Source organism: Mirounga leonina, unplaced genomic scaffold (assembly GCF_011800145.1).
Source record: "Mirounga leonina isolate KUSES-001 unplaced genomic scaffold, KU_Mleo_1.0 Mir_201, whole genome shotgun sequence".
In the NCBI taxonomy this organism is placed as follows: domain Eukaryota; kingdom Metazoa; phylum Chordata; class Mammalia; order Carnivora; family Phocidae; genus Mirounga; species Mirounga leonina.
The window spans coordinates 15,193,680-15,217,845 of record NW_023270504.1 but is presented as its reverse complement, the minus strand read 5'-3'; the positions used below and the strand labels follow the sequence as shown (position 1 = coordinate 15,217,845).

The window sequence follows — 24,166 nt, the reverse complement described above, 5'->3', positions numbered from 1 at the left end:
AGTTAATTTTTTATTAACTGTCTTTTTTTCTTTTTTTCTTTTTTTTGAATTTTTCTTTTTCCCTTTTTCAACCAACATCTTATCAATCCCTTTTTTTAAAAAACATTTTTATTTTTCATTTTTAGAGTCATATTCTATCCCTTCATAGTAGTTACCTGTATTTTTGGCATATATATATAAGTTGTTCTCTCTTTAAAATTTTGAGATAGTTTCTTCTAACAGATTAAAATATACCCTAAATCTCTAGTATATGGTGTTTTCTACTCCCCTGCCTGATCACATTCTCTCCCTTTTTTTTTCTTTTTTCTTTTTTTAAATCCTCTTCTTTCTTTTTTCAAACAAGTTCTTATCAATTCCTTTTATAAAATCTTTTATAATTTCCATCTTTACAGTCATATTCCATCCCTTCATCATATCAACCCTTATTTTTGTACATATATAAGTTTTTCTTTCTTTAAAATTTTGGGAGGCACTTTCTTCTAAAAGACCAAAATACACCCCAAATCTAGTGTGTGGCACTGATCTATATACCAGCCTGATCATATTTGATCACATTCTGGTTTTTTTTGTTGTTGTTGTTTTGTTTTGTTTGTTTTTGTTTGTTTTTATCTTTATCTTTTTCTTTTTTTTCTTTTTCTTTTTTCTCTCTTTCTGTTTCTTGTTCCACTGCTTCAGGTCTTTTCTGATTTGTTTAGAGTATATTCTCTGGGGACGTTGTTACTCTGCTAGCATTTTGTTCTCTCATTAATCTATTCTCCTCTGCACAAAATGACAAGATGGAAAAAATCACCTCAACAAAAAGAACAAGAGGTAGTACCGACTGCCAGGGACCTACTCAATACGCACATTAGTACGATGTCAGATCTAGAGTTCAGAATCATCACTTTAAAGATACTAGCTGGGCTTGAAAAAAATATGGAAGTTATTAGAGAAACCCTTTCTGGAGAAGTAAAAGAACTAAAATCTAACCAAGTAGAAATCAAAAGGCTATTAATGAGGTGCAATCAAAAATGGGGGCGCTAACTGCTAGGATAAATGAGGCAGAAGAGAGAATCAGTAATATAGAAGACCAAATGATGGAAAATAAAGAAGCTGAGAAAAAGAGAGATAAACAACTACTGGATCACGAGGGCAGAATTCGAGAGATAAGCAATACCATAAGACGAAACAACATTAGAATAATTGGGATCCCAGAAGAAGAAGAAAGAGAGAGAGGGCCAGAAGGTATAATGGAGCAAATTATAGCAGAGAACTTCCCTAATTTGGGGAAGGAAACAGGCATCAAAATCCAGGAAGCACAGAGAATGCCTGTCAATAAAAATAGGTCAACACCCCGACATCTAATAGTAAAACTTACGAGTCTCATAGACAAAGAGAAAATCCTGACAGCAGCTCGGGAGAAGAGATATGTAACCTACAATGGTAGAAACATTAGATTGGCAACAAACCTATCCACAGAGACCTGGCAGGCCAGAAAGGACTGGCAGGATATATTCAGAGCACTAAATGAGAAAAATATGCAACCAAGAATACTATATCCAGCTAGGCTGTCATTGAAAATTGAAGGAGAGATAAAAAGCTTCCAGGACAAACAAAAATTAAAGGAATTTGCAAACACAAAACCAGCCCTACAAGAAATATTGAAAGGGGTCCTCTAAGCAAAGAGAGACCCTAAAAGCAACATAGACCAGAAAGGAAGACAGACAATATACGGTAACAGTCACCTTACAGGCAATACAATGGCACTAAATTCCTATCTTTCGATAGTTACCCTGAATGTAAATGGGCTCAATGCCCCAATCAAAAGACACAGGCTATCAGACTGGATTAAAAAACAAGACCCATTGATATACTGTCTGCAAGAGACTCATTTTAGAACCAAAGACACCCCCAGATTGAAAGTGAGGGGGTGGACAACCATTTACCATGCTAATGGACACCAAAAGAAAGCTGGGGTGGCAATCCTTATATCAGACAAATTAGATTTTAAACCAAAGACTGTAATAAGAGATGAGGAAGGACATTATATCCTACTTAAAGGGTCTATCCAACAAGAAGATCTAACAATTTTAAATATCTATGCCCCCAACATGGGAGCAGCCAATTATATAAGGCAATTAATAACAAAGGCAAAGAAACACATCAACAACAATACAATAATAGTGGGGGACTTTAACACCCCCTCACTGAAATGGACAGATCGTCTAAGCAAAAGATCAACAAGGAAATAAAGACTTTAAATGACACACTGGACCAAATGGACTTCACAGACATATTCAGAACATTTCATCCCAAAGCAACGGAATACACATTCTTCTCTAGTGCCCATGGAACATTCTCCAGAATAGATCACATCCTAGGTCATAAATCAGGTCTCAACTGGTACCAAAAGATTGGGATCATTCCCTGCCTATTTTCAAACCACAATGCTTTGAAACTAGAACTCAATCACAGGAGGAAAGTCGGAAAGAACTCAAATACATGGAGGCTAAAGAGCATCCTACTGAAGAATGAATGGATCAACCAGGAAATTAAAGAAGAATTAAAAAAATACATGGAAACCAATGAAAATGAAAACACAACTGTTCAAAATCTTTGGGATGCAGCAAAAGCAGTCCTAAGAGGAAAGTATATAGCAATACAAGCCTTTCTCAAGAAACAAGAAAGGTCTCAAAGACACAACCTAACCCTACACCTAAAGGAGCTGGAGAAAGAACAGCAAATAAAGCCTAAACCCAGCAGGAGAAGAGAAATAATAAAGATCAGAGCAGAAATCAATGAAATAGAAACTAAAAGAACAGTAGAACAGATCAACGAAACTAGGAGCTGGTTCTTTGAAAGAATTAACAAGATTGATAAACCCCTGGCCAGACTTATCAAAAAGAGAAGAGAAATGACCCAAATCAACAAAATCATGAATGAAAGAGGAGAGATCACAACCAACACCAAAGAAATACAAACAATTATAAGAACATATTATGAGCAACTCTATGCCAGCAAATTAGATAACCTGGAAGAAATGGATGCATTCCTAGAGATGTATCAACTACCAAAACTGAACCAGGAAGAAATAGAAAATCTGAACAGACCTATAACCACTAAGGAAATTGAAGCAATCATCAAATATCTCCCAAAAAGAAAAGCCCAGGGCCAGATGGCTTCCCAGGGGAATTCTACCAAATATTTAAAGAAGAATTAATACCTATTCTTCTGAAACTGTTCCAAAAAAATAGAAATGGAAGGAAAACTTCCAAACTCATTTTATGAGGCCAGCATTACCTTGATCCCAAAACCAGACAAAGACCCCATCAAAAAGGAGAATTACAGACCAATATCCCTGATGAACATTTTGCATCCCTGATGCAAAAATTCTCACCAAAATACTAGCCAATAGGATCCAACAGTACATTAAACGAATTATTCACCACAACCAAGTGGGATTTATCCCTGGGCTGCAAGGTTGGTTCAGCATCTGCTAATCAATCAATGTGATACAATACATTAACAAAAGAAAGACCAAGAATCATATGATCCTCTCAGTAGATGCAGAAAAAGCTTTTGACAAAGTACAGCATCCTTTCTTGATCAAAACTCTTCAGAGTATAGGCATAGAGCGTACATACCTCAATATCATAAAAGCCATCTATGAAAAACCCACAGCAAATCTCATTCTCAATGGGGAAAAACTGAGAGCTTTCCCCCTAAGGTCAGGAATGTGGCAGGGATGTCCACTATCACCACTGCTATTCAACATAGTATTGGAAGTCCTAGCCACAGCAATCAGACAATAAAAAGAAATAAAAGGCATCCAAATCGGCAAAGAAGAAGTCAAACTCTCACTCTTTGCAGATGATATGATACTTTATGTGGAAAACCCAAAAGACTCCACCCCAAAACTGCTAGAACTCATACAGGAATTCAGCAAAGTGGCAGGATATAAAATCAATGCACAGAAATCAGTGGCATTCCTATACACCAACAACAAGACAGAAGAAAGAGAAATTAAGGAGTCGATCCCATTTACAATTGCACCCAAAACGATAAGATACCTAGGAATAAATCTAACCAAAGAGGCAAAGGATCTGTACTCAGAAAACTATAAAATACTCATGAAAGAAATTGAGGAAGACACAAAGAAATGGAAAAACGTTCCATGCTCATGGATTGGAAGAACAAATATTGTAAAGATGTCAATGCTACCTAGAGCAATCTACACATTCAATGCAATCCCCATCAAAATACCATCCACTTTTTCCAAAGAAATGGAACAAATAATCCTAAAATTTGTATGGAACCAGAAAAGACCCCACATAGCCAGAGGAATGTTGAAAAAGAAAAGCAAAGCTGGCGGCATCACAATCCCGGACTTCCAGCTCTATTACAAAGCTGTCATCATCAAGACAGCATGGTACTGGCACAAAAACAGACACATAGATCAATGGAACAGAATAGAGAGCCCAGAAATGGACCCTCAACTCTATGGTCAACTCATCTTTGACAAAGCAGGAAAGAATGTCCAATGGAACAAAGACAGTCTCTTCAACAAATGGTGTTGGGAAAATTGGACATGCAGAAGAATGAAACTGGACCATTTCCTTACACCACACACAAAAATAGACTCCAAATGGTTGAAAGACCTCGATGTGAGACAGGAGTCCCTCAAAATCCCAAAGGAGAACACAGGCAGCAACCTCTTTGACCTCAGCCGCAGCAACTTCTTCCTAGAAACATCGCCAAAGGCAAGGGAAGCAAGGGCAAAAATGAACTATTGGGACTTCATCAAGATAAAAAGCTTTTGCAAAGCAAAGGAAACAGTCAACAAAACCAAAAGACAACCAACAGAATGGGAGAAGATATTTGCAAATGACATATCAGATAAGGGGCTAGTATCCAAAATCTATAAAGAACTTATCAAACTCAACACCCAAAGAACAAATGATCCAATCAAGAAATGGGCAGAAGACATGAACAGACATTTTTCCAAAGAAGACATCCAAATGGCCAACAGACACATGAAAAAGTGCTCAATATCGCTCGGCATCAGGGAAATCCAAATCAAAACCTCAATGAGATACCACCTCACACCAGTCAGAATGGCTAAAATTAACAAGTCAGGAAACGACAGATGTTGGTGGGGATGCGGAGAAAGGGGAACCCTCCTACACTGTTGGTGGGAATGCAAGCTGGTGCAGCCACTCTGGAAAACAGTGTGGAGGTTCCTCAAAAAGTTGAAAATAGAGCTACCATATGATCCAGCAATTGCACTACCGGGTATTTACCCCAAAGATACAAAAGTAGGGATCCGAAAGGGTACGTGCACCCCGATGTTTATAGCAGCAATGTCCACAATAGCCAAACTGTGGAAAGAGCCAAGATGTCCATCGACAGATGAATGGATAAAGAAGAGGTGGTATATATATACAGTGGAATATTATGCAGCCATCAAAAGGAATGAGATCTTGCCATTTGCAATGACGTGGATGGAACTGGAGGGTATTATGCTGAGTGAAATAAGTCAAACAGAGAAAGACATGTATCATATGATCTCACTGATATGAGGAATTCTTAATTGCAGGAAACAAACTGAGGGTCACTGGAGTGGGGGTTGGGGTGGGAGGGATGGGGTGACTAGGTGATAGACACTGAGGAGGGTATGTGCTCTGGTAAGCGCTGTGAATTGTGCAAGACTGTTGAATCTCAGATCTGTACCTCTGAAACAAATAATGCAATATATGTTAAGAAAAAAAAAAGAAGAAGAAGGTAGCGGGAGGGGAAGAATGAAGCGGGGGAAATCGGAGGGGTAGACGAACCATGAGAGACGATGGACTCTGAAAAACAAACAGGGTTCTAGAGGGGAGGGGGGTGGGAGGATGGGTTGGCCTGGTGGTGGGTATTGAGGAGGGCACATTCTGCATGGAGCACTGGGTGTGATGCACAAACAATGAATCATGGAACACTTCATCTAAAACTAATGATGTAATGTATGGGGATTAACATAAGAATAAAAAAAAATAAATCTAAAAAAAAATAAAAAAATAAAAAAAGAGAGAAAGAAAATGTGAGCCAAGGATGATGTATCTAGACAAAGTGACTTTCAAGTCAAGCCACAAACTATTGTCAACATCCAAAATTCAGAAACTTATTTCTTTGAAGCACTTTCTGAGGAAGTTAGTAGAGAATGAACTTCAGGTAGTCAAAATGACGGAGATGCGGACATAATGCCTGGTAGAAAATTTAAGATTTAATGATAGTTAGAAGAGAGACTATGTAGTATGTATAGTACAGATACTATACAATGTAAATAGAATAGCTCTATGAAAAATGGAAGTGGAATAAGAAGCACATGTGAAGAACAGAATAAGCACACCATTTGCTTTATAGTATTAACTGGGATGAAAAGGACAACCCTGCAAATCAGATACCTGAGAAGAGGGTACAGAGGGGATAAAGAACATTATATGAAGATATTTTTATCTTATGCAGCCACCAAAAAAAATGAAATCTTGCCATTTGCAATGATGTGGATGGAACTAGAGGGTATTATGCTAAGCGAAATAAGTCAATCAGAGAAAGACAAGTGTCATATGATGTCACTGATATGTGGAATTTGAGAAACAAGACAGAGGATCATAGGGGAAAGGAGGGAAAAATGAAACAATACAAAACCAGAAAGGGAGACAAACCATAAGAGACTCTTAATCTCAGGTAACAAACTGAAGGTTGCTGGAGTGGAGGGGAATGGGAAGGATGGGGTGGCTGGATGAGGGACATTGGGGAGGGTATGTGCTATGGTGAGCGCTGTGAATTGTGTAAGACTGATGAATCACAGACCTCTACCTCTGAAACAAGTAATACATTATATGTCCAAAAAAAAGCTATTTATATCATTGGAACACAATTGCAAACCTCAAATACAAGGGGAAAAAAAGGACTTTAAAAAGCAGAAACACATCAAAACCAAACCAAAGACCACAAGGTGAAAAATAATTCATACAGTATACTGTATATTAAATATAGTATGTCATATGCAACTTTTTTGCCATATAGTTTAGAGAAGAACACAACAATATATAAAAATAAAATGAAAAGGCAGTAAAAGTTAAACCATATTTTTTTAAATATTTAAATATGGGGAAGAGAAAGAATAATACAGAGTACAAGAATGGATGCTCAGCTTCTTGGACTATACATTGTTCTGTAGCTTTAAATTCTGGAATTATTTAAATATTTTAAATGAGTATAAACTAAAATTAAATTTTAAATGAATCATTCCTAAAAATAGAAAACAAACCTAAAGTAAGTCAAAAGACAAAATTACAATTATTTTTCTATTTCACCAAGTGGGTTTCTTTTATATCTGCTAACAACTCAAGATGTGGACTTGGGGTTTATAAAAATAACATTTAATATTTGGGCTCCAAATAAACAGACATGGTTCTCGACTTTTTCCTCCACATCTAACAAACACAAGAAAACAAATCTTAAATTAAATGAGTCAACTCAGGGAAATGTTACTCACTATCTTTTCTTTTTCATTTCTCTAGGAAAATAAAGGAAAGTCTGGAGTGCTTCCCTGTTAAGTTAAATAACTTGATCCATACACTTGCACAAATGACAGCCATAAGTCCTGCTAAATCTACTTCACAGACTTTTCCCCATGAATCCTGTATGCTGAACGCAACCAGGTCAATTCAAAGAGCGACAATTTTAGGGTTCAGCAAGAAAACTAGTAATGTAAGTCAACACCGTCATTTTGACTTAAATATCATTTGACTTCATCGCAGACTTCCCTTCACTATGCTACACATCCTTCCTTACATCATGATATTTTTTTACTATGCAAATGAAAAATCAGTTACAGTTTGAGCAGAAGTGCCATTAAAAGAGAATGTTCTAAGGAGAAATCATAACAACCAGAGCTATTAGTAGAGAACCATCAAAGAGAACAGTTCGTGGTAGACTATAAATCAAGAGCTAATTAAAGTGTCCACATGAAAAAAAGAGCAGAAATTAGGCAGTCTGTTCCCAGCACATAAGATTATGATACTTTTATATACTGTGTTTATAGGTAATTTTGCCTTTACAAATTGCATCTTTTAGCTCTTGCGATGACTTTTTGCAGAAAGGTTCTTGTTTTGTTTAGCTCACATGAAACCAGATTTTAAAATGTATCACAGGTTGATAATGCCACCTTCTGATTTTTGTCTATTTATTTTCTGCAGCTGTATCTAATCCGGGTGACACACAGTAACAATGAATCAAGCCTGACAGAAAAATCATTTGACCAGTTTTCAAAACTTCACAGCCAACTTCAGAAGCAGTTTGCATCATTGACTCTCCCAGAGTAAGGCACTGTCCTCCCCAGGGTTTTGCCTGCAGTACTTGTCCTTGAACATAAGGAAAAATTATGGTTATGGTATTTTCTATTTGTGAGCAACACAGCATTCTGACTCCAATGCCATTGAACCTATCCCAGCAGAGTCTGTATTGCTCCCAGAGTAAAGAAACTTTGTTTCATAAAACAGAACAAGGTTCGCAATTTCTCAGTTTGCTTCTAGCCATTGATTTTGTAGACAGAAAAATTCAGAAGCAATTTCATTTTCCATCAGTTATCAGGAAAATTGTTTTATTTGCCTGTTTTTAAGTTTAATCTTTTTAGTTTTTTCTAGAAAAAATGAAATTGAAATTGAAAATGCAGAACTAAATTGGATATATCTATTCTTTCAACAAATAACTGCAGTAAAAAGCTCTGATATGTGTATTTCTTGTACCAGAAAACAATTCATTAATATCATTTAGTATATAAGTAAAATTTAGTAATATCAACTTACTTTCATTGTGAATTATTAACTTTGACTTGGATTATCTAAATTTAATTTGTTGTTATGTTCATTGTCAAACAATTATGAAAACCATTGCTTTTGTTCAGGTTATAATTTAAAAAATACTAAACATAAACACATTAAGAATATAACTGAAAATTACTTCTCTTCAGACAAACCTTCTAAAATACATCACTTAGAACTAACCAAATTTAGGTCATAGACTTCAGTGTATACCAAAGGAGTATCTTGACTTTAAGAAGATGAACTTGCCAGAGGTTATATTGGCACTTAGGGTAAATCAAATGTTATTTTATCTATATTGACATTTTTGTTAAGTAAATGGTCCTTTAACAATATGAATGTCCATATCTGACCTGACATACTTTTTACATGTGGATTTTTATCAAGCTTTCAGGATTTAGTCACTTTCCAAAACATAACTCTAAGCAAAGTTATCAATGGATGGAGAGATACTGTGCAATATTGAAGAGTGAAGTACTTCATGTTTGTGAAAAACTGCTTGCAGATGTCACAGAAATTTTGAAATGCAGATGCTTTAAGCATCAGGAGGTGAACAAATTAGAGTAAGAGTATGTTCAAGAGACTGAAAGGAAAGGAATGTCATTATGGAAACTTAAAAGCAGCACCAGCTTCAAGAATTACCAAAAAAACATCTGATAGAATAACAGAAAAGGAGGAGCTAGCAAAAAAAAAAAAAAAAAAAAAAGCAAAGTTTGACTGCAAATATCAAATTCAACATCAGTGTTGCCACTGTACTCTACTAATTAATGATTTAAAATATGTTAGTCATTGTTAAGTGGCTGCCCTTTTTGGTTTCAAAAACTTCTCTGCTTTACACTTTTATCTGTGCACTACATATTAGGACAACTTGTAAAACCTTAAAAGTGTTAGTAATCTCTCTCCATATGCCTCTTCTCAATTTTCAGCTTTAGTTAGGATTATGCCTTGCTCAACACCACTGCCTGATATTTAGATTGATTTTAAAACCATTCCAACAATGTGTATGTGTGTGCATATGTGTGGTGTTTTGGGGGGGGCATATATTTCCTGTATGCCCTTGACAATATTTGTATGCTGACAATCCCAAGGGAGCTAAGGGAGCTAAGGCTTCCAGTGATGCATATAAATGAAGTATGAATGCAAGATTTCCTCTGACTCCTAAATCTACTAAGAGAAGCCCTACAAGAATTATGTAAACCTGCTCTAGAGATTATGATCAGAAAGTTAGAGTCATCAAGAATAAAATTTAGATTAGTTGTAGTGTAAATAGTGGTCTTCAAAGGGGGCTGTTTATACCTCTAGGTACCTTCCAAAGATACAAGGATACACAGGCATGGAAATCTTCTGTAAAATTAATGGTCTTCTTTAAAATTAACCTGCTTAAGAAGGGTTGACTTCCTTTCCCTCTTCTACTTTCAACATTGCTCTTCTCCCAACCATCCAGAATCTTATTTTGGTACATTGCCCCAGAGAGGAAAAAATCTCTGAGGATGAAATAAAAGGCAAACCAAAACATTGGTTCAATACAAATATTGAAAAAAGGAATTATTCTAATAATCAGATATAAAATCTGTTTGCAAGTCAAGTGTTTCCTAATATTTGGCTTGAACAAAATGGAGGGAGGACATGATGTCATTGTCAGATAAAAGATCATAAAAAATCATTTTCAAAAAATGATTGCTATATTATATGTGGCATATAACTCAAAAGCATTTCAACAATTGAATGACATTACTATGACTAAATTTTTCAATTCTCTTGTACTTAATTATATACAAGGCTTTTAGTACATACCTCTGTAAAAACAACAACAAAGGAATAGAATTGATGTTGAACTCCATTTTCTTTTAGCAATAAGGAAAATTCATCTACAGATATACAAATTAATATTTAAAACCTGCTCAATCCATTTATCAAATGCATTTCTGGTTTGGTTAATTGTATATGGTACTAAATGTTGTAATAATTAAATCTGAATGAAAAATTTTAATACTTTATGCCTTAGAACTGCAGGAGAACTTTTTAAAAATAAAATGTCAATTATTTAAATACACAAATATTATTTTGGACTTCCTTAACATTTCCAACAAGAAGCAGTGAATAGGATGGCCTGCAGTTGATACCTACATACTTCTGTGCTTGCTGACAGTCTTTCACTATCCCTCATGCCCATTACCCCAGGGAAATATCTATACCAAAGAAGCAGAAGTGTGAAGGAGGAAGCAGCAAGACTGCAGTCAGAGAAACTTGCTAGATAGTTCTGAAAAAGATATATTTAGCCAGCAAAATATGTTACCAATGCTAACCATTAACAAGTCATTCCACTAAGTAATTGGTCTTAATCACATCTAACCCATCAAGATGAATTATCAGATAGTGCAGGGGAAATTCTGCAAGTTAGACTCTTGAGGAAAGTGATACTCTATTCTAAAAGACTAAGACCAGATGGAAACATATGTTACTTGGTAAAATGTTTAATTTAGTTAGTGTAGAAATATTTCTAGCGAACCCAAAAGAAACAATACAATCTGACCTTTTTCAAAAATTATGAATCATTAACTTAAGAAAGTACTTATTAAGTCTCCATATATATTTAAAGGACAAAATGTGTGGTCTTCTATAAACACAGCAAGAAAGAACATATATATTAATATGTTAAATTAAACTAAATTAGTATTAATATTAATAAAGTTAAAATAGCACAAATGACCACAACCATGTTAATGAAACCCTCAGGATTAATAATGTGTTCCATTTTTTAAAAATATTTTCATTGGCCCTTCAACCTGATGCTATAAGTTCATGAATAACCTAAGATGCAAATTTTCAAACTAATGAAGATACACTTTTTTTTTTTAAACAGATTTCCTCATTGGTGGCACTTACCTTTTACAAATTCAGACCACAAAAGATTCAAAGACCTAAATCATTACATGGAACAGATATTAAATGGATCATATGAAGTTGCAAATGTATGTTACAATTTACTTTTATATTTTTATGAAAATATCCACTATTTTATGTATTATTACTAGAAATCTTGTTACATACTTGATGATAACATTCTTGTACTCCTTTATGCATTCAACAAATGTGCATGCCCAATATGTGTAAAATTCCTGAACAGGAAACTGGAACAGTAAAAAAAGGTATAGCACCTTGACCTCAAATAACGAAATAATATGTATTAGTGGACTATCAGGGCTAGGAAATGCCCTAGTATTTTAGAGAATTAAGAATTATTTCTGACTGTGATAGTGAAAAGGATTCAGGGAGAAGAGAGCATCTGATTTGAATCTTTAACACCAGGTAGGATTTTTTTTAATGTATTATTTGTTTCAGGGGTACAGGTCTGTGATTCATCAGTCTTTTATAATACCCAGTGCTCATTACAACACATACCTCCCCGATGTCCATCACCCAGTTACCCCATCCCTCTACCCTCTCCCTCCTCCCCCCCCCCACAACCCTCAGTTTGTTTCCTAAGATTAAGAGTCTCTTATGGTTTTTCTCCTTCAGAGGTTTCATCTTCTCATTTTTTCCTCTCTTCCCCTATGATCTTTTGCCTTGTCTCTTAAATTCCGCATATGAGTGAGATCATAGTGTTTTAAAAAGAGTTGGCCTAGGGAAGTATTTCAAATAGAACGAAACAATATAGGAAAGGTCATAAGTGAAAGAAGAAGGAGGAGGAAGAGGAGGGGGGATATCATTAGATTCTATTGCTCCTGTGATAAATTATGACAAATTTGGCAGTTTAAAACAGCACAGGTCTATTTTCTTTCAGTTCTGAAAGTTAGAATTCTGAAAAAGGGCCTTAAGGGACCAAACTCAAGGCATTGGTAGACTGGATCTTTTGGGAGATAGAGGGGAAAAAACTCATTTCCTTGCCTTTTCAGTGTCTAGAGATTTCCTGCATCCCTTGGCTTGTGCCCTTTACAGCAACTGCACACCCTGACCTCTGCTTCTGTCATCACATCTCTCTCGGACTCTTAGTCGGACTCTCCTTGTGTTTACACTGGGCCCACCTGAATAATCCAGGATAATCTCACCATTTCAAGATTCTTAATTTAATTTTATCTGCAAAGCCCCTTTTGCCACGTAAGGTAATACACATTCACAGGTCCTGGGGATTAGAATGCAAACATCTTTGGAGGGCCATTATTCTATCACAGAAATACATGAAGAAGTGCAAGAACACAATTCAGTTGGATCTCAACATTCTTGTGAGGTATCTGTGAAAGGAACATTAAAACCAGTAAGGAGGTCAGGGCCAGGTTGTCAAGAGCTAGAGCTAAGCCTTAGAGGGTAGTGAGAACCTAAAAACAATAAAAAGAATAACAAATATGAGAAGAATATTCTCCCAGATATATTGACCTTGTTCTCAACAACCTCTTATCCCAGATCCTGGCTCTCCTTACTGGACTGGAACTACATTCTTTTCAATTTTTAGCTTTTTAAATTGTATAACATGTATCCAGAAAAGTCTACAAAAGATTTGGTAGAAGTGACACTGCATGGCTTTCAAGTTAGGGTAGAAAAGGCCATGCAGCTTCTGCCAATTCCTCTCCATGTATTCCCTATGGAAACCTTCAGCTTCCGTATAAGAAACTGAGCTCCCCTGAGTCTGCCAGGTGGTAGAGAGATGCCCAGGGAACACTGCTCTGCCGGTGCCCAGCTGAGGTTCCAGCCAGCAGCTAGCATCAACGTCACAGTATTTTGAGTGGATGACTTTAGCTCCAATCACCAAATGACTGTTTATTAGAGACCTCAAGCCAGAACACCATAGATGAGCTCAGCCAAACCCCAGAATTGAGAGACAATGACAAAATGATTGTTTGTTTAAACCAGCAATGCAGGGATAGACCACATCTAAGGTACATGGATTTTCATTGTTATACAGCATTCCGTTACATGAATATATTGCAATTTGTAGATTCCTCTCTACATAGACATTTGGAATCTTTCCAAGTTGGGGTTATTACAAATAATGGTGTTATGAACATTCTTTTACTTGTATGTCTCTTCATGCACTCGCGTTGGTCATTCACCTAGGAACAGAATTTCTGGATTTTAGGATATGATTATCTTCAACAATAGAGGCTCCTGCTTGCAATGAATAAGTGTTGCCATTTCCCACAACCTTATCTATACCTGGTATTGCCAGTCTTTCTAATTTTAGCCATTCTGGTGAGTGTGCATCTCATTGCATTTTAGTCTGTATTTTCCTAACTACAAATGAGATGGAACACCTTTTCATATGGTTGGTCATTTGGATATCCTCTTCAGTGAAGTGCCAGTTTATGTCTCTTGCCCTTTTTCTATTAAATTATATGACATTCTTTTACTGATTATAGTATTTTTCATACATTGTGGATAGAAGTCCTTTGTTAAGTAAATACATTGTAATGATTTTCTTTCACTCTGTGTTTTGTCCCCTTGTTCTTTTTATTATGTCTTCTGATAAACAGAAACTCTTCATTTTAATATAGTAAAATGTATTGATATTTTCTTATATGATTAAAACATGCCCTACCTCCATGTCATAAAGAGAGTTTCCTATATTATCTTCTAGAAGCTTTGTTGTTTTACCTTTCACATTTAAACCTACAATCTGTCTAGAGTGGACTTTAGTGCATGGTGTGAAATAAAAGTCATCTTATTTTTTTTTTCCATGTAGATTTTGAATTGTTCCAATATATTTAAAAGACTTTCCTTTTCTTGTTATTTGCTCTGCCACCTTTGTGATAATTTAAATATCCATCCATGTATGTGTCTACTTCAGGCTCTATGTTCTATGCCACTGTGATCTCTTTGTCTACCCTTGTGCCAACAGTCTTAATTACTGTAGCTTTATAATAAGTCTTGAAATCTAGCAGAGTAAGTTCTCCTATTTTATCCTTATTCTTAAACAGTATTTTGGACTTCTGCATTTCCATGTAAATTTTTCTTTTTTTTTTTAAGATTTTATTTATTTGAGAGAAAGAGAGAGAGAATGAGCTGGTGGTGGGGGAGAGCAATGGGAGATAGAGAGAGAAGCAGACTCCTTGCTGAGCAGGGGGTCTGATGTAAGGCTCCATTTCAGGGCCCAGAGATCATGACCTGAGCCAAAGGCAGATGCTTAACCGACTGAGCCTCCCAGGCACCCCAAAATTTTAAATTTCTCTTGTCAATTCCATGCAAAAGCCAACTGGATTTTAGTTGAAAATGCATCTTAATATCTTACAATCCATTATCATGTACCTATTTAAATTTTTAAAAAAATTTTTTCTCAATAATAGCTTATTCTTATATGCATAGAGATCTTAAAAATACTTTATTTTACTTGATACCTTATTGTACCTTTTTAAAATTCCGTTTTGTTCTTTTTTACCAGTATATAGATACAACTGATTTTGTATATTGACAGTTTTCTCAACAACCTTACTAAATTCACTTCTAATTCTAACAACTTATTTGTATTTTTTTAATATTCTACTTAACATCATATTGTCTGCAAATAACAGGAGTTTTTTCTTTCCAATATTTATATTTTATATTTCTTTTTCTGGCTCTTTTGTACTCTGTAGGGCCTCCAAGTGGTGATGGCAGATATGCTTATGTTATTTCTGGATTCAGGGAAGAACTGTCTAAAGTTCCTCATTAAGTATACAGGTTTTGTAGGTACCCTTTAATATTTTAAGAAAGTTTCCTTACGGTGTAAAAAAAAAACTGACAATAAAGAAAATTGAATTTATCGGGCGCCTGGGTGGCTCAGTTGGTTAAGCGACTGCCTTCAGCTCAGGTCATGATCCTGGAGTCCTGGGATCGAGTCCCGCATAGGGCTTCCTGCTCAGCAGGGAGTCTGCTTCTCCCTCTGACCCTCTTCCCTCTCCTGCTGTCTGTCTCTCATTCCCTCTCTCAAATAAATAAATAAAACCTTTAAAAAAAAAAAAAGAAAATTGAATTTATCAAATTTTTTTCTGAATCTATTGGGCTGATCAATGATCACCCATAATAAATGGTTTTTCTCCTTTATTCTGTGAGTGTGGTGAATTGCACTGATAAATTTTCTGATTTTAAATAAATTTGCATTACTAAGATAAATTCTACCTGGTCACAATATATTATTCTTTTTATGTGTTGCTGGATTTGATTTAACATTTTCTTTAGCATTTGTTTTCAGCTTTGTTTATGACAAAGATATTCTATCTTATAATGTCTTACCAGGTTAGAATGGAGAATATTCTGGCCTCATAATATTAGTTGCAAAGACTTCTTGCTTTTCTTCTTTTCTCTGGATGAGTTTGCATAAAATTGGTTTTATTTCTTTAATTTGGAAAGCCATGTAGGTCCGGAGATTCAATTTATTTAAGAGTTACAGGACAATTCACATTTTCTATTTCTTCCTGGGTCTAAGTTCTAGTTCTCTAGGAATTTGTGCTTATTTATTGGCATAAAATTATTCAGAGCATCTTCTCCCAATCTTTTTAACACCTATAGGATCTGAAAAGATGTCTGCTCTTCTATTCCTTACATATGTCATTTTCTAGTCAGTCTTGCCAGAGGATTATGAATTTTACCAATCTTTGCAAATGAAATGTGGGATTTATTGACTCTTTCTATTATATTATTTTTCTATTTCATTTATGTCTGATCTTTATTATTTCCTTTCTTCTGCTTCCTTTGGTTATAATTTGCTGTTCTATTTATTACATTCTCAGATAGTTACTTGTTTATTTTCAACCTGTCCTCACTTACACATTTAAAATTCTAAATCCCCCCTCCTAATCAAGATTTAATTGCACCCCACAAGTTTTTACATACAATATTGTATCTTCTTTATCATTCTCCTAAAATACTTATAAATGTTTACTATGATGTTTCCTGTGACCATGGATTAAGTCTATTTAACCCAGTTGAATTTTTTTATGTTATACTAATAATATATATCCCATAAACCTAATAAGTTCTATGTTGTTTTATACAATCAATATCTATTTAATATTACCCACATATCTCATTTCCATTGTTATAACTCTTGACTTTATATCGGATGCTGCTTTCCCTCTACCTGAAGAATACCATTTATTATTTCCTTTAATATGAATTTGCTGCTAGAAAAATTTCTAAATTTGTATTTGTCTGAAAAGTTTTTATTTGTCTTCATTCTCAGAGGATATTTTAGCTGACTATAGTATCTGGATAACAATGATTTTATTTTAAAATCTTTAAAGCTATTAGTTCATTGTCTTTTAGCTTCCACTGATTCTGTGTAAAACCCACCTATTGTATTTGTTGCCTCTTTGAAACTATTTTTTCTTTATTTATCTGCTTTTAATATTTCTCTTTTTACTGTTAGTTTTCACAGTTTTATTTTAATTGCTCAGATATAAGTTTGTTTCTACTTATCATGCCTTTTAGCACTTCCTGAATTTGTTCCCTGATGTCTTTCATCAGTTTTGGAAAGTTCTGTCATTATTGTTTCAAATATTGTTAATATTTTTTCCTCTCCTTTTTTTTCTGAAGCTATAATAACATATAAGCTAACCCTTCTCGCTGTATCCTCCGTGTGTCATGCCTCTAGTCCTGTATTTTTTATCCTTTTGTTCTCCATAACTTATTCTCAATAGTTTTTTCTGACTTACCTTCTGAGTTATTTATTCTCTACTTATCTATGTTTAGTATACTGTTAAATCCATCCTTTGAGCTCTTAATTTCAGTTATTATATTTTTCAGTCTTAGAATTCCCTTTTTTTCAGTTTCTCGTTCTTTGCTGAAAATCTGTCCATTTTAATAAGCATAGTTTTTTTTTAAGATCTTTTTATTTATTTATTTGTGAGAGAGAGAGCGAATGAGCAGGGGGAGGGGCAGAGGGAGAGAGAGAGAGGGAGAATCTCAAGCAGACTCTCTGCTGAGTTAGGAGCCCAATGCAGGGCTTGATCCCAGGACCCTGAGATCATGATCTGAACTGAAATCAAAAGTGGGACATTCAACCAAATATAGGTATTTTTAAATCTTTCTAAAAACTTCAATACTGGGGCCCACTGCATATATATTTCTATTGTCTAGTTTTCTACTAGTCTTTAATCATTCAGTCTTGTTCCTTTGTAAGCCTAGTTATTTTCCTTTTTATTGTGGCCAGATATTGTACTGCAACGTCTTTTGTAGAAATAATTGGAGGCCTCTGTTGCTGTTATCTTAGTCTAGAGAACTGTAATATCTGAGGACATTAACAATCTAGGATTGCTGAAATTCAATTGCAGGGATTCAGATTTTTCAAAACCAAACTGTAGCTTTTATGAGGGCCTATTTCTGGCTCATCTTTTTCCCTAGCTGTGAATTTGAATCTAAATCCAAAATAAGGCAGATTCAACAAGAGCCTCCTTGGCAAGTCTGGAATCTATTTCCTTTCCTATGATCTCTGCAAAGTGGTCAAAAGTACTGCTCAAACCTATGTCAATTAACACCCACAACAAAAATGTAGTGCCAACACCCGATTCACATTTCCAAATCCTTGCCCCAGATCTCAGCCTGGTAATTCTTCACTATCTTGTTAGCGCTCGGATGCTTTCAAGCAAAGTTTAAAAAAACAAATGGTAGTAATCCAGTTACCCTCAGCAGGAGGTCTGCACTAATGACTTAATCTACTCTCATCAAAAATAGGAGTCTAGAGGGAACCTGGGTGGCTCAGTTGTTAAGCGTCTGCCTTCGGCTCAGGTCATGATCCCAGGGTCCTGGGATCGAGTCCCACATCGGGCTCCTTGCTCGCCAGGGAGCCTGCTTCTCCCTCTACTGCTCTGCCTGCCGCTCCCCCTCCTTGTGCTCTCTTCTCTCTGACAAATAAATAAATAAATAAAATCTTTAAAAAAAAAAATAGGAGTCTAGAACTGCAATCCTTACCCATACTACCCTCAGCTTTCAAAGATACCTGCCATTCTGTCTCCTCACCCTCCTTCTATGCTCAACTATACATTTTTCTCTCATAGGTAACCATTTCAAAAGGTCGAGGTCTATTGACACTTCCCATCTGAAAAAATATTGAAGGATTTCTTGGTGAGGTGTTTGGTATGCTCCCCAGTGATTCTGAGAATAGCCTGGAAAATTGAAGAGAAATGCCAGACCCCAATTCTCCTCCCCTCTCTCATATGGCTCAAAAAAAGCATTCTTAAGATCCCCCCACCCCATACACACACATATATGTATATAAGCTATACACACATACAGATGTTACAGCTCCTTATGAATGTTCAAGGGAGCACTACCTCTCTTTAATATCAGGTGTTCATAACACTATCTGCATGAAAGGTTTCTATGAGACAAATGCTAAGTTTCAGAGGCAAGTACCAAACTAACAGAATCTTCCAGAGTTCTTGGACAGACATAGGACCCTTTAGGGATTTATCTAGAACACTATCCCTAAGGGTACAGGGTGCACGCCTGTTAGGGTTTTTTGTCTTTTAATGCAAAAAATGGAAATCATTTTTGGAATATTCTTAAGTAATCCACATATCTGAAATAATTTTGGTGTCACCAATGGGACTATATTTCTAATAGTAATCATGCTAGCCAACAAGCTACCTTTTTTTTTTTTAAAGATTTTATTTATTTATTTGACAGAGAGAGACACGGCGGGAGAGGGAACACAAGCAGGGGGAGTGGGAGAGGGAGAAGCAGGCTTCCCGCTGAGCAGGGAGCCTGATGCGGGGCTCGACCCCAGGACCCTGGGATCATGACCTGAGCCAAAGGCAGATGCTTAACGACTGAGTCACCCAGGCGCCCCCAAGCTACCATTTTTATTTAAAAAATCTAATCTCTGCCATTCAATATGCTAATTAATAAAATGCCCCTTGTTGATGGAGTTGTGAGTGAATGACAGAAGCACTTATACTGACAGCCCTAGTGTGGCTTTCCCAATTAAAATATTAAGAACCCCTTCTTTTCTCCTCCCCCATCCAGCTGCCCCTCTTGGTGCAGCCTTGATTCAGACATAAACAGGACATTTCTGAACTCTGCAGTCTTAATTAAATGCCAGCAGCACTTGGGTTATACCATGTGTATGATATATAATATCATGCTGTATATGTAGACATATTTTAAGCTTCAGTAAATTGCAGGCATTGTAAAAGGAGGACTAGACTAGACTGGGACTTAATAAAGGGTCAAAGAATCCTGTTTTACTCAGCTGTTACTTCCAAAAACCTTTCTTCTCCACTTGGAACTTGGGAAAGTCATTAGATGAGACCAGGCATGGTTTGAATTTTTAAAAATTTCTTGCTATGTAGCAGAGTAAATCAGTGTTTATCAAGGAAACCTTACTGAAATTTAAAAATACAATATATTAATGAATGTATTAAAAATTCTATATCGGGGTGCTTGGGTGGCTCAGATGGTTAAGCGTCTGCCTTTGGCTCAGGTCATGATCCCACAGTCCTGGAATCCGGTCCCACATCGGGCTCCCTGCTCCTTGGGAAACTGCTTCTCCCTCTGCCTCTCTCTCTCTCTCTGTCTCTGTCCCTCATGAATAAATAAAAATAAAAAATCTTAAAAATAAATAAATAAATAAAAATTCTATCTTGGGATGCCTGGGTGGCTCAGTCGTTGGGTGTCTGCCTTCGGCTCAGGTCATGATCTCAGGGTCCTGGGATCAAGCCCCTCATCGGGCTCCCTGCTCAACAGGAAGCCTGCTTCTCCCTCTCCCACTCCCCCTGCTTGTGTTCCCTCTCTTGCTGTGTCTCTCTCTGTCAAATAAATAAAATCTTTTAAAAGAAAATTCTATCTCAACTGTAGGTTCGCTGATTTAGGATGTGAGCTTACTGCTGTACATCCCAAATGAGTAATATTGTGGTTTGATGTTGAATAGACCCACTTAAAAGAAGAAAATCCCACAATTCAGACCACAAGGGTCCTATGGCTATTAGAAAAAAAACCCAAAATTGTCAGTAATGACTACGTTAGATTCCATATAGTCAGGAGCAAGAGGTGAGACTTTTGAATCCCTATGACCCGTTTCTAAGACTAGTGGTTTTCAAAGCACAATTTCTGGACTGTGCTAGGAACCTCACTTGGGAGCTTATAAGAATGCAAATTTTTGGCCCCATCCTAGACAAACTAAATCAGAAATTTTGGCCATTGGTTATTTTATTAAGTTTATTTTTTTATTTGTATTAATCTCTATACCCATCATGGAGCTCAAATTCATGACCCTGAGATCAATCACATGCTCTACCGACTGAGCCAGCCAGGGGCCCCAAATCAGACATTTTGGAGATGAGGCCCAGCAGTCTGTGTTTTAACAAGCCCTCCGGGGTGTTTTGATGCATGCTATTGTTTGAGAAAAATTACTCATACTATAGACATCTTTCCCTTTTGTCCAGTTTGGATATGGTCAGACATTTGGCCTTCAATATAGTAGATACTCAGGTATCCTACTATATTATTGACTTTTCGCAAATATGGACTCAGGAAGATTGTGCTACAATAATTTTTCCAGGCCTATAGACTCTCAGCTGGAGATGCTATTTTGTATCAAAGGACAAGTGGCTGAGCACTTATGTAGGTATACTTAACTCAATTCCAAGTGATTTAGAGAAGACATCCCAGAGAGTAGGACATTCAAGTTGTTTTTAAAGGGCAAATAGGAGTTAGTAAATAGAAACTGGGAGAAAGTTGTGTTAGATAAAGGGAACTCTAAAGATACAGCATCCATTATGGTTATTGCTTTTCTTTTGTTTTGAAGCTTAAAAATTCAGTGACTATATTCATTCAGTTTTTACCCATTTATAGCGCAGTTACAAATTCATCAATATTCAATAAATATTTTAAATGAATAATAACAGAATCATTAGCATATATTAACCATGGGATTTATATTGCTTTTCAAAACATAAAAGATGGAAATTTTGCATCTGAAAAGCACTTAGCAGCAGTCTCTTATTTATTCTTATATCCTACAAGTTTGGGTTTTTTAAAGAAATTAGCTCATGCTTCAGAAACACGTCATTTATTTATGTTTTACACAGAAACTACTAAACTAATAAGTAATAAATGTTTTAAAATTTGTAGAAAAAAAAAGATAGGGGGCTCCCAGGCAAGGTGGCCCCTCCCTTCCTCTCCCCCACCCACACTTAGTTTTTCCTCTGGATCAAACATGTAATAAAGAGAGTGTTTGGAGGGACGCCTGAATGGCTCAGTTGGTTAAGCGTCTGCCTTCGGCTCAAGTCATGATCCCAGGGTCCTGGAATCAAGTCCCGCATCGGGCTCCTTGCTCAGTGAGAAGCCTGCTTCTCCCTCTGCCTGCCACTCCTCTGCTTGTGCTCACTCTCTCTCTCTCTGATAAATAAATAAAATTTTTTTAAAAAGAGAGAATGTTTGGAATCTGAAAAAATAAAAATAATAAATAAAATTTGTAGAAAAATTGAAAATTTGGATGATGTTAAAAAATAAAAATTAATGTAATTTTGATATTTTTCCTTGCCCCAGCGTATAATCCCACATGAACCCCATGACGGAGACCTCTGGCTTGCTAGAGAATAATACTGAGAGTCCTACTAGCTGCTAACTTAGAGACAAATTCTACTCGTTACCTAGTACCAAGCCCAGGAATACTGCCTGGCTGTGCTTCTAAAAGATGAGCATTAATAGTGCACTGAGTCATGATTGTACCCTTCAGAAAGGCCGCTCAGAGCACATTTTAATATGTCTGTTATGAATAAAAAGAAATAAACAGTATGTATTCATCATGGGAATAGAACTATGTAATGAGGAAACTGAAAACAAAGATGTAAAATAATTGTTGAAAACAGTATTAGGCAATAGTAAAGCAATACTATAATAAATGGTTATATGTAGATCTATTGCATATGCATAAATTTAAACTATTGTCCATGCATACTCAATATAAATTGTATCCTATCTTTTAAATATATTTGGTTTTATGTCTTAATCAGTGAGTAATGGGAAATGTGACATAACAGAGGCTTCTGCCCTATAGGATCAAGGCGACTTAATTTATTTCATTGGATTTCAAGTGCTTTTTGTATATTTAAGAATATAGAATGTTGACATCTTTTTAAGGAAACTTTATGCCCAACATGGGACTTGAACTCAAGGGTCTCATGCTCTACCGCCTGAGCCAGCCAGGTGCCCCTTTTTAGAATGTTGACATCTTAATGTTCTTTACTTACTCTGACATTCTCTGAAGGCCATGTCCATTAACTTACTCTACAAAGGGCCTCATGGATATGGCAGCTGTCTATAAGGAAAAATGCGGAGGGGATAGTGAATAGGATTGTCATCCTTGTGTGCTGAAGGTTGCCTCACTAATTATACAAAAGCTGTTTTAAAGGCTATGCCTTTTCAGGATAATTGACAAAATATCTAGTAACCATGGAAGGTTCCAGGCTTTAGCTTATTTAGGCAGAAACAAGTAAGTGCAAAGTGGAGAGAACTTCTGATTTCTGGCCCTAGTGTGAATAAGGCAAATATTGAGATCCGTTTTCATGTGGCAGCAGCCTTTTGCTAGGGAACTCTTAAATGTATCTGCTCACAGGATCAGTTCATATAGAAGTGGTAGCAGAGGACTGTTAATGAGAGGGGAAAGCAAAGGAGTCAGACATAACAAGTAGGGAAGACTTGCAAAAGTGCAGCTTAACACAGCAAGGCTTAGTGAATATTGTTGCCCATCACAATCATTGCTGCATACACACAGATGAACAAAACCACTGAACATGGAGCTCACAGGATTCTTCACATTCACCTTTGCTAATGTGCTAATGAAAGTACTACTGTAGATACCCCAGGAAGAGATGTTTTTATTTTGTTTTGTGTTGTTTTTAATCTCTATTGGTTAGTATTTAGGCAAAGGAAAGCTGAAGAAATTTCAGGCACCACACTTTTTTTCTTGGAGGAATTAAGGTCTAAGAGTTGAGTGAGGAAAAAAAAAAAAAAACTAGAAAGGAAAAGAAGAGGTATTTATATCATCAAACATGAGACACTATTGTAAAATCATAGATCCTAGAAATGCTCCAAGTGAGAATGTGTCAGCCAACTTCTAACACTGGACTTCCACAGAAGGGTAATTCCATTTGTCTCATACCAAAGGAAGCCAATATTATAAGTGCGCCTTCTCCCAAAGGAACATTCCCTCTAATAATTTAACTGAATTTTGCACAGTGAGTATTTAGAATACATTAAAATACCTTCCTGGAATGTAAATCCTATATCTATTTATTAGTTGTCATTTCTGTACTACAAAATAAATAAAGTAGTGCTATATTAACAAAAATCAAATCAAAAATTAAATGTGGGCACTAGCATTATAGGGGCCACTTTGGAAAACTACT

General features: G+C 36.0%; 1 protein-coding gene across 2 annotated transcripts in view; it reads left to right on the top strand.

Moving 5' to 3' along the window:
* PIK3C2G (phosphatidylinositol-4-phosphate 3-kinase catalytic subunit type 2 gamma) overlaps window positions 1-24,166 on the top strand; it is a 344,923-nt gene that overhangs the window by 264,339 nt on the left and 56,418 nt on the right. For both annotated transcript variants that reach the window (XM_035028133.1, XM_035028132.1), the window contains 3 exons: window positions 7,545-7,734; window positions 8,223-8,344; window positions 11,710-11,818. In XM_035028133.1, the coding sequence (XP_034884024.1) occupies window positions 7,545-7,734; window positions 8,223-8,344; window positions 11,710-11,818 (421 nt within the window). The remainder of the gene's footprint in view (window positions 1-7,544; window positions 7,735-8,222; window positions 8,345-11,709; window positions 11,819-24,166) is intronic.